The sequence below is a fragment of the Lissotriton vulgaris genome, chromosome 5, assembly GCF_964263255.1.
Source record: "Lissotriton vulgaris chromosome 5, aLisVul1.2, whole genome shotgun sequence".
NCBI lineage: Eukaryota > Metazoa > Chordata > Amphibia > Caudata > Salamandridae > Lissotriton > Lissotriton vulgaris.
The window spans coordinates 903908075-903921846 of NC_141693.1; the positions used below are offsets into that span (position 1 = coordinate 903908075).

Sequence of the window (13772 nt, forward strand, 5' to 3'; positions counted from 1 at the left end):
TAGGTGAAATTCGTAGAGAATGTTGACACAAGCATGCTGCCCCTGTCCTTTGATATAAGTATTGCGTTTATTGATTCCTGTTGGCAGCCTTGGTGTATAGACTGGCTATGAAGTCATTCAGCTGCCGTGTACCCGGTTTGCTGAGCACAATCGAGCCTTGGGCGGGTAATTGCAGGCTTGTAGGGATCATTTGCCACAAGTACAGTAAGTGGCTGTTCGTGTAAACTTTCACCACAATAGCCCCATCTCCAGCCTATCTCGAATCGAGGGTGGGAAGGAGTGTGTACAGCTCTGGGCCTTATCAACGTGAACACATTTGGGATGGGTGGAACTCCACTGAATCTCCCTGAGTTTTTATGTAACTCTGCAGAATTCTGCAGAGTGTAAACTCCACGAGTTCCGCCCACCCTTAGTGAGAACCACAAATCTATTATGCATTTTTAAATATACAAGTACAGCTCTATATAGAGTGCAGCCATGCTCATTCAATTTGCTTATTATACCACAAGTAACTGAAATTTTTGCACAGTAGTTTAAACAGATGACAGGGTACCTACATTTGTTATTAAAGGTTATTGTGGGGTATACTATGTCCTAAAGAGGCAGGCTACCAGTACGTGGTATATATGATGGGGGGGGCAGCAGTAATCAGGCTGACCTTTCTTTAAAGAGAAAGTTGTATGTAAAAGAGGCTTATCCTAGGAATAGGTGATATTCTTGGTTGGTGACTGGCCTCTTATTGCAGAGCTTTGTTTAGAGAGACAGTTGTATCTAGAAGAGGCTCTGCCTCCTAAAAGCTACTTTTTCTAGTGCCTACTTGTCCACAAAGAGTGTAGGCTTGAATGTGGTGCATGTACTTTCAGAGTTATCGTTCAGAATTCCATGATCTGCTCAAGCAGTTGCCGCCTGATAAATCTGTATTTGTTCTTCATTAAGTAGCCCGACTAAATGGTCTAAGTCAATAGATTGAATCTTCACCTGATCCATACCAGTCTCCACCTCATTCATAGCAATGGGCGCCTCATTCTCAATAACAGGCTAGCCATGTACATCGTCAAAAGGAGATCCTGAACTTTGGCTTCCTTGTGAACTATCCTTTGCAATCTTGGTTGTTATTGTCTCCTTTTGTTGAATCTCATCATTCAACGTTTTCAAAAAAGTAGGAAACACTGAACATTCAATCTGGGATTTAACTGCATTGAAAGCATCTTCATAGAAGTCGTATTGACCTAATCGTTCTTCATGATGCCAAGGTGTAAACAGTTGCAGGAGAGCCAAATAAGAGAACACTTTCTTATCTGAACTTTGACAACTGAGTTTGCGGTGGTTGATGAGACTTGCTTTATTGTGTCTGACTAAACAAACATAAGACCTTGAGACAGCAACCATACCACTTTCAATGTTTTTTTAAACATTTTTCCTATATGTGTAGAACTGAACTACTTCATACAGACAGAGTTTTTCTAAATTGACACTTTGATATGGGTAGTAAGTATCCAGTTTTTTTGGTTTCACAAAGTATTCAATCTCTTCAAAAGTCTTCAATACTCAGCTACGAATATAAGCAATGCCTAATTTAATCTAGATGTTGGATGTGGACTTCTCATATAAACTAGTAGAACTTAAGCTGTCATTTGCCTAATAAGAATCTACCTTCCTGTGGAAAGCATTTTCAAAATGAAGTGGTACAACTTTTTTTAGAGACTTTTGCAGAACTTCATTCCCACGCTTCTTTAATTTCTGTCTTTTCAGACTTTGTAATGTAAGAGGTAACATATCAAGCAACAGCAATGGAATTGTCAGCTACAAACTGAATGCCCATGTTTGCATTCCACATAGACCAAATAACCGAGTGTACGTTTTGAAGCCTCTCCTGGTGTTGTATGTGTTCTTTGGAGATTTACTCACATACCAACAAGTATCCTACACAGTATAAATGCCAAATATTGCCTACTTTTTTAATGTATGTGGAATACTTGACCCTAAGCATTTTAGAAATGTTGAAAAAGTAGGCCATTGTTTTGGTTTTGACACTGTGTAGGATACTTGTTGGTATGTAAGTTATTCATTTAAGAGGACATTTCCTATCCATTTCCTCTTACCCCCCTGTTGTTAACCACTGTTACCCACTAGGAGATTGGCAGGTGATATTCTTTGGAGATTTCCCAATACCTGTGTGTCTGAGTGCCGACATGAAACTGTTTACTCTTCCTTTGGAGGTAACAGGGCTAGGGATACCAAAGCGACACTTGGTGTGGTATTTTCCTTTGGCTGTGTGTCTGCAACAACGGGACTTTCTACATTGATGCTACTGAAATCTCAATACTTGCTGCCTAAGTTTGTTATTCTCACTCTCATTGGGATTCTTATATGTCATGTACTGCTCAATGAATGACAGTAGTAACTCATAAGTATCCTGTCCAGATGTTGGCGCTCCTTTTAACCACAGTGACATGTGAAAATGTAGCACATCATTAGCTTGGTATTCTTTCCTTCAAAGGTAGTCGGTGACTTCACCAAAAGGAGAATTTATTTTGATACAGATAAAGTAAAGTATAGCTTGAAATCTATGATTAGCATTTGCTGGATCCATCGAGCACAATTTACCTGGTGTTTTAAAGTTGATCCCAGTAGTGTTAAAGTTGGATTCTCTGAGAAAGTCATGCAAATCATCCCTGGCAGACTCCGAATAGCTAAGAATTACGAACCAGGTAAGTGCACCTAAGTTGCGCAACATGCACTTCAGCTCACAATACCAATGAAACCAGTACTCATTGGTTTCAAGTAGGCACGCCATGAAATTCATCAGGTTTCACACAAGATTCTCATATTTTCTGTGAATTTTCCCAGCAAAGTCTCTTGCCCTCAAATTTTTAAAGAGTGTTCCTGTTTTCACAATATGTGCAACAGCGTATGACAAAACTGTGAGTTGACTTTCAAAGAGAAGGTGAAAAGGATGAGGAATGTTTTGTCTGAATCTCAGATCTTCAGAGTACAGTCTAGTTGATCTGTGCTCAGTAATCTCACATATATCTCACACAGTAATCTCAGATATGTCTAAATCTTTGTAGAACATGTTTTCTTTGTTGAGGTATGCTATTGCTTTCTTTACTTTATCTTTACTAATCAATACTTACATTTTTATGTATTCTTTGTTGTTATACCATTTACTAGCACCCCTTGAGGTTCCTCTACATCTATATCTACACCAAGAGTTTCAATATTCTGTTTTAAAGTCTAGTGGAAGGTAAACAACGTTTCCTTTAAGACCATTCACTAATTCACTTGCAGGTAAATTTCTACTTTTTGTATGCATCCTGACTGACTATTGCTTGAAAACTATGTACTGTTTGAATCAGACTACTCTCAGACACATTGAGGTCTTCTAGCTCAGTAGGAATTATAAACATTTATAGCTTATTGCGAATACCTCTAGCTGGCATTTTGTTGTCATCTAGTTTGCTTATTCAATACCTGCACTCTACTTGATTGTTACATAAATCAAAGTGATCCTCTACAATTAAATAAAGTGCAAGTTTAAACCAGTGAATGAGGTCATTCTCTTCAGTTTTAGCACAGAAATCAATTCATTTAGTTTGCGCTGCATAGTGTGTATGACAACAACAAACACATATTTGTTTGGAAGGTCTGCACTTCTTGTACTAATTTCTCTTATTTCTCTTCTGAAGTTGTCTAACAGAGAACCTTTAGTCTCTCTCTCTCTCTCTCTCTACTAGGTTCAACTACTACTTAATTTACTTCAGGGTTACTTTCAGGTTCAGTACATTAATGTGAACATTTTTTGAAATATTTGTAACTTCCGCTAGAGTGCGATGCAAAAGAGCTTTATTCAAAGCTTCTAAATGCAGAGATGGACTTTTCATAAAATACAACCTTCTTACTAGATTTCGTATTCTTTTGTGATGTATAGACAGCATTAAAAACATGATGAAAAGTACTGTCATATATATTTTTAGATAGGCAACTCTATGAATGTCCTTGTAGATTAGATACTTATCTTACTTGACAGGTATACAGACTTTGCAACATTAGGATTTTCTGTTTTAAAGATGGACTGTGGAATTCTTCTAGGAATACCCTAAACTAGTCAATTGACTATTGCCTTATGTTACACTTACTGCTGCACTGCCATTTATATACTGGAGCAGGACCTCACTCTAAAATGCAATCCCCAAATATTTAATCTCTATTTCTAGGTACTAATTTTTCCATTGGTATGGATGTACATTGTTTCACCTCAGACAATCGGTCATCTGTACCAACAACAAACAATAAACACTTGTTTTGAAAGTAGTTTCTACATCAAAATAGACCTCTCTACTGGAAGTGTGTTTCCACTCCCCTCACACATGCTGCAAATGTTAGACTTATTGATTTTTTGCTTTTGACAGAACTTTTTTTTAGCTTGGACTAACAGGTCTAAAGTTCTCAATCTGTTGAGAATAAGAATAAACAAATTCTTTTTTTTAGAGCAAAAGCCTCATCTACAATACAATCTACCAACTCTTTTTGTTGACCTGTAACTTCTCTCTTCTTCTCTTGCTTCATTGATTTCATAACATGATGTAATAGCCTTGTGCTCCAGAACTTCATGCAAAATTCCTTAAAGTTCTTATTCCCCTCAAGAATGGCCATACTTCTTTTTAAAAAATTGTCCCCTTTAGATGTTCTAGTTAGGCCTACTTTCAATGTGAATGATCCATTATTCTTCCTCACACCTTTATAACTAACTCTAGTTTTTAAAATTTGTTTTTTAATAAACCTTTGAGTACTCTTACAAAAATTATGTTTCTTTTTTACTTGTTCTCTACCAGGGTGTGTTGGACTTTTATTTGCTTGATTGCAACAAGCATTTATGTTCTTCTTCCTCTTCTGCTGTTAGGGAGGCATTTTCCAATGAGTTGAACACCCGGAGCACCTGGATGAGACTGTAAACAAAATGTGTTCAAACTCTTCATACCTTTATCAATTTCATGCATTAAATATTTTTATAAAATGCACACAGCATACACCTAATATAATTGCTTTGGTGTGCTTGCTCTATAAAATGCAACAGTTGTATATAAAAGATGCTTGGCCTACTAATAGGTGATGTTTATGTTGTGAGACTGGCATCTTCATGCAGAGCTTTATTCAGGCTGACAACTGTATGTGAAGAGTTCGGCCCAGTAAAAGGTTGTGTTAATGGGAGGGGAATGCCCACTTTCTCCTGAGCTTCATTTAGGGATACACCTCCATATAAAAGAGGCTTGTCCTACCATTGCAGTATATGTGTGTTTGGGGACATGATTCTTCGGGCTGAGCTCTGCTCAAAGAGAAAGTTGTGTCTAGTGATTGGTGATCTGTGTAGTGTCGCACTGGCATCTTCATGCAGAAATCTAGAGACATCTGTATGTAAAAGAGTCATGCTATGTGTGGTGAGTGACTAAAGTCTTCAGACTGAGCAGTATTTGGGAACAAAGTTCTATATAGAAAGTGTGTGTTCTAGTAATACGTCATGCCTCTAGTGTGGAACTGGCCTCTTGATGCAGAGCTTTCTTTAAGGGGAACCATTGTATGTAGAAGAGGCGGGGCCTAGTATAAGGTAATATGTGTTTGGTGGGGGCACCAGTTGCACCTCAGCTTTATTTATGGAGACAACTGTATGTAGAGGGGTATCAGTATAGTAAAAGGTTTTATATGTGCTGGGGGACTGTGGAAAAATGTGATGTGTCCATGTTGCGTTTTGGGTTGTTTGCTGTTGCAGGCACTAAGCCTACTCACAAAAATGAGGTACCATTTTATCGAGAGCCTTAGGGAAATGCAGGATGGAAGGAAGTCTGTGGCTCCTCTCATATTCCAGAGCTTTCCATCACTAAAATGTGAGGAAAAATTGATTTTTTAGACAAATTGTGAGGTTTGCAAGGGATTCTGGGTAACAGAACCTGGTGAGGGCCACACAAGTCACTACATCCTGGATTTCCCTGGGTGTCTAGTTTTAAAAAATGTGTAGGTTTGCTAGGTTTCCTTAGGTGCCAGCTGAGCTAGGGCCCAAAACCCACAGCTAGGCACATTGCAAAAAAAGGGTAAGTTTTCAGTGCAAAAATGTGATGTGTCCATATTGTGTTTTTTGCTGTTTCCTGGGGAAGGCACTAGACCTACCCACACAAGTGAGGTGTCATTTTTATTGGGAAACTTAGGGGAACACAGAATAGTAGAACAAGTGGTATTATCAGTTGTCCTTCTATTAATTTCTGCCTTCAAAATTGGAGACAATTTGTAAAGAATAAGGCATTTCGAAAAATACCCTCTAATTCACCTGCTCCTATATGGTACCCACAAATTTATAGATGTGCAAATTACCAATGCTTTTAAATTAATTTTTCTTATTCTCATTTTGGAAATACATAGGCTTCCTTGATACCTATTTTTAACCCTATTTTGTACCAAATGAATTGTAGTATACCTGGTACACAATGAAAAACATTGTAAGGTGCAGCTCAGTTATTGGCTCTAGGGAACCTGCCATAGTTAGAAGAAGTTGCAGGTGAATATTTAGGCACAAATGGCTGATTTGTTCAACTCAATTTCAATATTTGTTTCTTTCAACTGTTACTTTCTATAGGAAAACTTTGAAGGATCTACACAAAGACAGAATGTTGTCTACTTTTCAGAAATGTTCAGCTTTCCGGGATCCATTATTGGTTTCAGAGCCATTTCTACTGCTAACTGGAAGGAGGTTGAAATCACAAAAAATAGGCTGTGTCCAAGTAAAATGCCACACCTGTGTAGAAAATGTTGTTTTTCTGACAAAAGTCTGCCTGTTGCTGAAAGCTGGGAAGATGGTTATTTTAGCACTGCAAACGCTTTGTTGATACCATTTACAGGGAATAAACTAAACGCTTTCTTCTGCAGCACTTTTTTTCCACTTTCCCCCCCAAAAAACAAATGTAACTGTATTTTGAAATATTTCTTGGTCCCCTCTAGGAGAATTACCAAACCCTTGGTACCTCTAGAATCCTCAGGATATTGGGAAAAAATGGATGCAAATTTGGCTTGGATACCTTATGGGGCCAAAGCGCGAACTACCCCACATAGCCAAAATAAGGCTTAGCACGGGGGCTCGAACGCCTAGCAGCCCTAGCCTAGCATAGGAATCAATGGGAAATACCGAAGAAACATATTTTTTCTATACATTTCATTCATCAGGAGCAATGGAAATCAAAAGCATTAATATACACTACGGTTGTAAACATGTTAGCTCATAATAGTTCCTCTAAGGTGCTACACAATGTTCTGAATGTGCAACCACTTCTACAATGAGAGAATTACAGATCTATATTGACCTATGGTTTCTCCCTGCATCTTTCAAGTGCATAAAACATTTAGCCCATATTCCCCTTATTGTATGTTTTGCAAGTGTAGAGAATGTATCCCCAATGCAAATATCTGAAGAAGTTGTTCGTTTAATGTAGTTAACTGAAGAGTATTGGCCTACATTAAAAAAGCACACTTCTGTAGACCAGAAGCAACAGCAAATTCACCTACTGCACCTCCTCACCAGCCATAGATAAACTCAAGAAGAAAAGGTTATGCATGGGGTATATATATCTGTACCCGTAGCATTGAACCCATCACTGAATCACAGAACACATTTTTGTAATTTTTTACTGGGAATAGTCACTATTGGTTGAACCTCATATAACCTCTCTTTACTTCTTGGACTGGATTTCACAGAGCCACTGCAAAGTTCAATCTGCAGGCTTCACTATGTGAAGCTTATATGGCTGGTGGTAAGTTTGCCCCTCCGGTATAACTTTGCGATGGATCAGCACATCCGCTGAACACCCTTAAAAAGAGTACAACACTAAAGGAAAGGGAGAGATAAGTTATTTTTATCCATTCCTATTCTCCCCCTGCAACTTAATTGACCAGCTTACTTGGTCAAACCATTTACTTGCTTAATTTACAATATAAATGTGCTCTCTCCATTACACTCTTCCCATAGTCCTTTTTGCAAGCACAGTTTCCATGGCAACTGATTTGAAAATCCTTGTAAGGAAACTTCAGGTCAAAAGTTCGGAAAGCTTTGATTCCTCAGCATGCCTTGATAAGAACCTCATTGAAGTCACCCTTCACAGTTTAAAAATATAAACCTATTAGAGCTACCATAACAGTAATAATATTTTTCCCTCAATCAGAGAACATAGTTAGATAGCATTTATTGACTACACTACTCCTACCTCAGCCAACGACAACCTTTGCAAGGGCTTTTTTTAATTATCTTTACTATCAAAACTGTTAGTGAACATTTCTCATTCTGCTACTGGCCTTTGATGTATCCAACTCCTGCACACCAGCATCATGTTTAATGTCTGAATTGTGGGTCACATCTTTGTCGTTTGGGTAAGAGAGAATGCCGAAAATTCTGGCATTAACAGAAATCTGGGGTTTCCCCAAGTGGACTTTATTTGAATTGGCGACTGGTATCACTTGTTGCCTATGGTTAAGGGCATTTTGGATTGTGAGCACCCAGGCCTCATGATTGTGCATTGTGGTGTCAACAATCTGGCAATATCACAAGGGTTTGACTAGAAATCCAATAAAGGAGACATTGGCAACATTGATGATTCTCTTTCCTCACACTGCCTTTGTATATTCCAACATATGTGAAAGGCAGTAGTGGCAGTGATCATCTCAGTTTTTTCCAAAGATGGATAAATCTAAGACATGTCAACAAAACAACTTCAGCATTTCTCCCTGACCATAAAGTATGGTAAAATGACAACAATAATATCTGTATTGACATGTCTGGGGTGTACCGTAATGACTGAGTCCATTTCACAGTAGAAGGTAACTGGATCTTTCTTAACAACATTAAGGAATGTGTCCAGCTCTTGTTATAAGAGTATATAACACACAATAAGCACAAAGGTTCTTTTTAGAGCCACCCACTAAATAATTTACACCATTTAATTTTTTCAAAAATATTTTACTTATGTATGTATTTACTGGATTTGCAGATCCACTGTGATGCCCATAACCGGTGCACTAACCTTTGTTCTGGCTATAAAGCATCACAGTGGCTCCGCAGATTCAATCACACTTTATAAAAAAATATATATCATATTCCAAGTGTGTCTGGATGAGTGTGTAAGTATGTGTGTGTGTGCAAGAGAATGTGTGTTGCAGTTTGTGTGAGTGTGTGTGTGTGTGTGACTGAATGTGTAAGTATCTTTTTGTGGCTGTGTGTGTAGAAGTGTGTGCATAAGTTCATGTACTTGGTTGTGTCTCTTTGTGTGAGACTGTGCCTGTTGTGTGGAATAAGTAGCATGTGTATACCTATGTGTACGAGAGAATTTGAGTGGAGGTTTGTGTTGGTGTATGTGTGGGTATATATGTGACTATGTGTATGTATGTTGGACTGTATCTTTATGTGTGTGTTTGTCTGACTAGGTGTGTGTGTGCATGTTTACATGTTTCCCAGTAAACATTTGAGGATATCTGTATAGTTGTGCATATTTGTCACTATAGGTGTCTATGTTTGAGTGTGTATGCAAGTTTGGGGTTAAGTGAGTGTGTGCATGCATGTGAGTGTGCAGGATTGTGTGAGTCTGCATGTCTCTATGGAGAAATGTGTGTGTAGCAGGGGTTTGTCTGTTTGCAATCTGTGTGTGTGTGTTGTTGTGTGGATGTGTGTGTAGTGTGTCTGTGATGTTATATCTGTGTGTGTCTGTGTATAAGGCTGTGTGGGTGTGGGTGTGTTAGTGTGTCTATAAGGTTGTGTGGGGGGCTGCACATGTGTGATTGCATGGCTTTGTGTGAGTGTATGTCTGTGGGGTTATGTGGGTGCATATGTGAGTGTGTGTGGGCAGGCATGTGAGTGTGTGTATGTATGTGTGTATTGAATTGTGTGGGTGTGTGTGCATGTCTGTAGGGTTGTGTGGGTGTATTAGTGTGTCAATGCAGTTGTGTTTGTGTGTCACTGTGTGCGTGTGTGGGTGTGTGTGACTGTGTGGCTTTGTGTGAGGGTGTGTGCATGTGTGGCATTGTGTGAGTATATGTGTCGGATTGTATAAGTGTATGTACTTTCAAAACTGTTTCCACAACCCTGAAGCCCAAGAGGTCCAGAGCTTCGAGAGTGTCTCCACCCACCGAATAACTACGCTTACTCAAGTGTTGTCTAAAGCCTTGAAATCCTTGGGCCTTCGCTATCTCATCCACAAGTGTATGTATGTGTATCTGTGTATGGGATTTTGTGAGTGTGCCTGTCTGGGGTTGGGTGGGTATGTGTGAGTTTGTGTAGGTGTAGGTGTATATGTGTGTGAGTTTGTGTGTATGTGTGTGTGTGCAGTTGTGTGGATGTGAATGTGTGTGCGTTAGGTTCTCTCTGTGTGTGGGGATGTTGTGTCTGTGTGGGGAGTCTTGTAGGTGTATTTGTGTGGGGCGTTTCTATGTCTGTGAGTGGGGAATAGTTGGGTGTTTGTGGAATTGTGTGTAAGTGTGTGGGGGTTTTTATTGATGTGTGTGTGTGGAGTTGTGTATGTATGTGTTTATGGGGTTGAATGGGGTGTGTATAAGTGTGTGGGTGCAGAGTGTACGTGTATGTGTAGGGGTTGTTTTGTATATGTGTGTGGGGTTGTGTGTGAGTAGGGTTGTGTCTGTGTGTGTATATGTCTGTGGGATTGAGTGGATGTGTGTGGGGTTTTGTCTGTCTTTGCTTATCTCTGAGAATCTGCGTGTGTGGGTTTGTATGGGTGAATATGTTTCTGTGTGTGCATGTATGTGTGTATGTATGTGTGTGTATGTGTGTTAGACCTGTCAGCCTTAAGGTGGTCTTCCCCCAAACTTTTTACCTGTTTGGCTCATTTTTTGCTGATCTATTTTTGTTGGCCTGAGGACTCTGGGCACGTTACCACTACTAACCAATGCTAGAGTGTATGTGCTCACTCCCCTAAACATGGCAACATTGGCGTATCTACAATTGGCATATTTAATTTACTTGTAAGTCCTTAGCAAAGTGAACTATAAGTGACCAGAACCAGTAAATTAAATGCTACTAGTGGGCCTGCAGCACTGTTGGTGCCACCCACTTAAGTAGCCCTTTAAGCATGTCTCCGTCCTGCTGCTGCAGAGCCTGCTTGTGCAGTTTGACTGCCATGTTGACTTGCCATGTAAAACCCTTTGCCAAGCCTTAAACGCCCCTTCTATTACATATAAGTCACCCCTAAGGTAGGCCGTAGGTAGCTCATAGGGCAGGGTGAGTGTAAGTAAAAGGCAGGACTAATGCTTTATAGTTTTACATGTCCTGGTAGTGAAAAACTTACAAATTCGTTTTTCACTACTGTGAGGCCTACCCCACTCATAGGTTAACTTTGGGGATTCCTTAATACATGTATTAAGTGTAATTCCTGATTGAGATGACTAAGAACAATCATGTTTGGTTCCTATGGTCTTGTGATGATAAATCCTCTTTAATGGTAAAGCTGCTTTTGTCTGTCTCCAATACTTGTCTGGGTTGGGTAACAGCTGGGCTTTGTTCATTCCTCTAGACAGTCACTCGCAAAGTAAGTTTAGATGTTGCTGATGGGCCATTCGCATTCTGGTGGGCCATTAACATCTTGATGGGTATCCAGGGCAGGATTGGGAAGACGGGCTGATGTTTGCACCTGAATAAGGCTGTGCCGGTCTCCACACAAAGAGCTGCATACCCCCTGTAGTCTGTCTGGAGCCAGGGCGGGAACATGAGGACCCGTTTGCACTTCTAAGCCCATCTTTGAAGTCTTCCTCACTTCAAAAGCACCACTGGTAATAAGAACTAGACTTATGACCCCACCACATCAGTGCACGTCTGGTCTGGACCTGTGGATACTCTGCCAGGAAGAAGGACTGCTGTTCTGTTAAAGAACAACCACTGTGCCAGACTGCTGCTCTGGAAGAAATGCTTTCCTGCTGTGCTGACCTGCCTGTTGCTCACTGTGCCAAGGTGGGTAAGAAGGACTGGACATACATCACTTGAGCCCAGAGTGACTCCAAGGGCTCTTCTACTTACCTCCTGCTCTGCAGTCTCAGAGACATCAAAGATCGTATGCGACTCTGCCAACTGTGAGTCCTAACCTGCCAAGTGGTGGCAATTCAGTCCTGGGCCATTGGAAGTGGGTTGTCCTGTGGTTCAGCATCAACATCTACGTAGTGCCTACTTTGCACCAGTCAGACCCGATGCATTCTGCTTGACACTGATGCATCGCCGCTTCAGGACATCACAGCGCCGGCTGCATGGCTTGATGATGAGGCATTGCCTTCATCACGACAGTTCAATGACAACTCATTGCCCAACTGAGCAACTCGGAAGCAAAGCATTGCCTACAATTGACGGATCGATGATGATACATCACTGTCGACGGCTCCTCGCAGTTGCTCCTTGACATCAACGCTTCCTCCATGAAGGTACTATTTTCAGTGTGGTGGGGCTAATCATATAAAAAGGCACCTTCCTATGCTTGGCATCTGAGAAGAAGGTGATTTTTCAGCATTTGTTTGAGGTGAGCATTCAAACTTTGGGGGCATTTCCTGAGAAAGTGCAATGAACTTCTAGCATAAGGTTGTCTTTGATTTTGGCTCGTCAGAATCCTTTTGAGACATTCAGCTTGTGTGCGTGATAATATATTGCTTTCTGCCTGCATTGCAATAATAATATTATTATTTGTGTAAATGATAGCGGAAACTTTCTTTATCAGGTCTAGTTTTAGATTTATTTCTTGATCCAGTCTGTGCTACTGAGCACATCACAAAGTCCGTTTATCATTACGTTTAGCCATCTTGTAGTAGTGTGGCTCACTGGTTAGAGGCGGCAGACCCGAGAGCAGAGGACGGCCCGGGACCAGGGTTCGATTCCCGGCGCGGCAGGTTTCTGGACCAGGGTCAGCGGACTCGATAATTCTCTCGCCTCGGTGCCCACTCTGATCAGCGATCACACTCGGCAACTCTGGGCATTAGCTTGCCTCATCTTCACTAACGGCCCCACCAGACCGCCGGGGATGCCTGGTCTCACACTGGAGATACCCATTAAGGGACCATCTCTTAGGGAAGCCAGGAAGGGTTTCGCAGCGGTCGAAGCGCCTTGGGACCCTACGGGTAAGTAGTGCGCTATATAAATGCCTATACATTTACATTTACATTTACATTACATTTACATTACAATCATGATCTTACCTTTAATGGAATACAAAAAATGATGCACAGGTTGCTCCTTGTCAATGTCAGTGTTTTATTGTGAAAATCAGAGAGGTTTGCAGGGTATAAAGTTCAAAAACATAGAAAATGTGTTCCCTTGTCCATAAATGAAACTATCAATTTACACAACACGCATTGTATTCGCATTTAACATGGTTAAGTGTCCATTGTGAAGTGTAGTCTAGTGCCCTTTGTTTTCATGACCCTTTTATTTCCAGAATGAATATTTCACTCTTTAGGGTGTGGTTGTGTTGCCTTACATTTTACTTTTACTGACATCAGAAATCCAAATTAATACTCTCTGTTTGTAAGAAATTTAACCCAGAACACTTACATTGATTTTTTGTTTGAGATTTATTTTGACTAAATCCTAAAACATAGATCTGTTTTTTATCTAGCTTTCTGATGCTGATGAGCAAGTCACATTGATGCATGTACTAGAAGTGAACCATGGAAAAGGTACAAGCTCTCAATTAAAGAGTCATTATTATAAATACTGTTATATAATCACTACTACTATTTCATTGTGGAATCATCTA

General features: G+C 40.2%; 1 protein-coding gene across 1 annotated transcript in view; it reads left to right on the top strand.

Moving 5' to 3' along the window:
• The window catches only part of CC2D2B (coiled-coil and C2 domain containing 2B), a 1912120-nt gene that overhangs the window by 399913 nt on the left and 1498435 nt on the right, over positions 1-13772 (top strand). The window contains exon 7 of the mRNA XM_086919535.1: positions 13632-13692. Coding sequence (XP_086775661.1) covers positions 13632-13692 — 61 coding nt within the window. The remainder of the gene's footprint in view (positions 1-13631; positions 13693-13772) is intronic.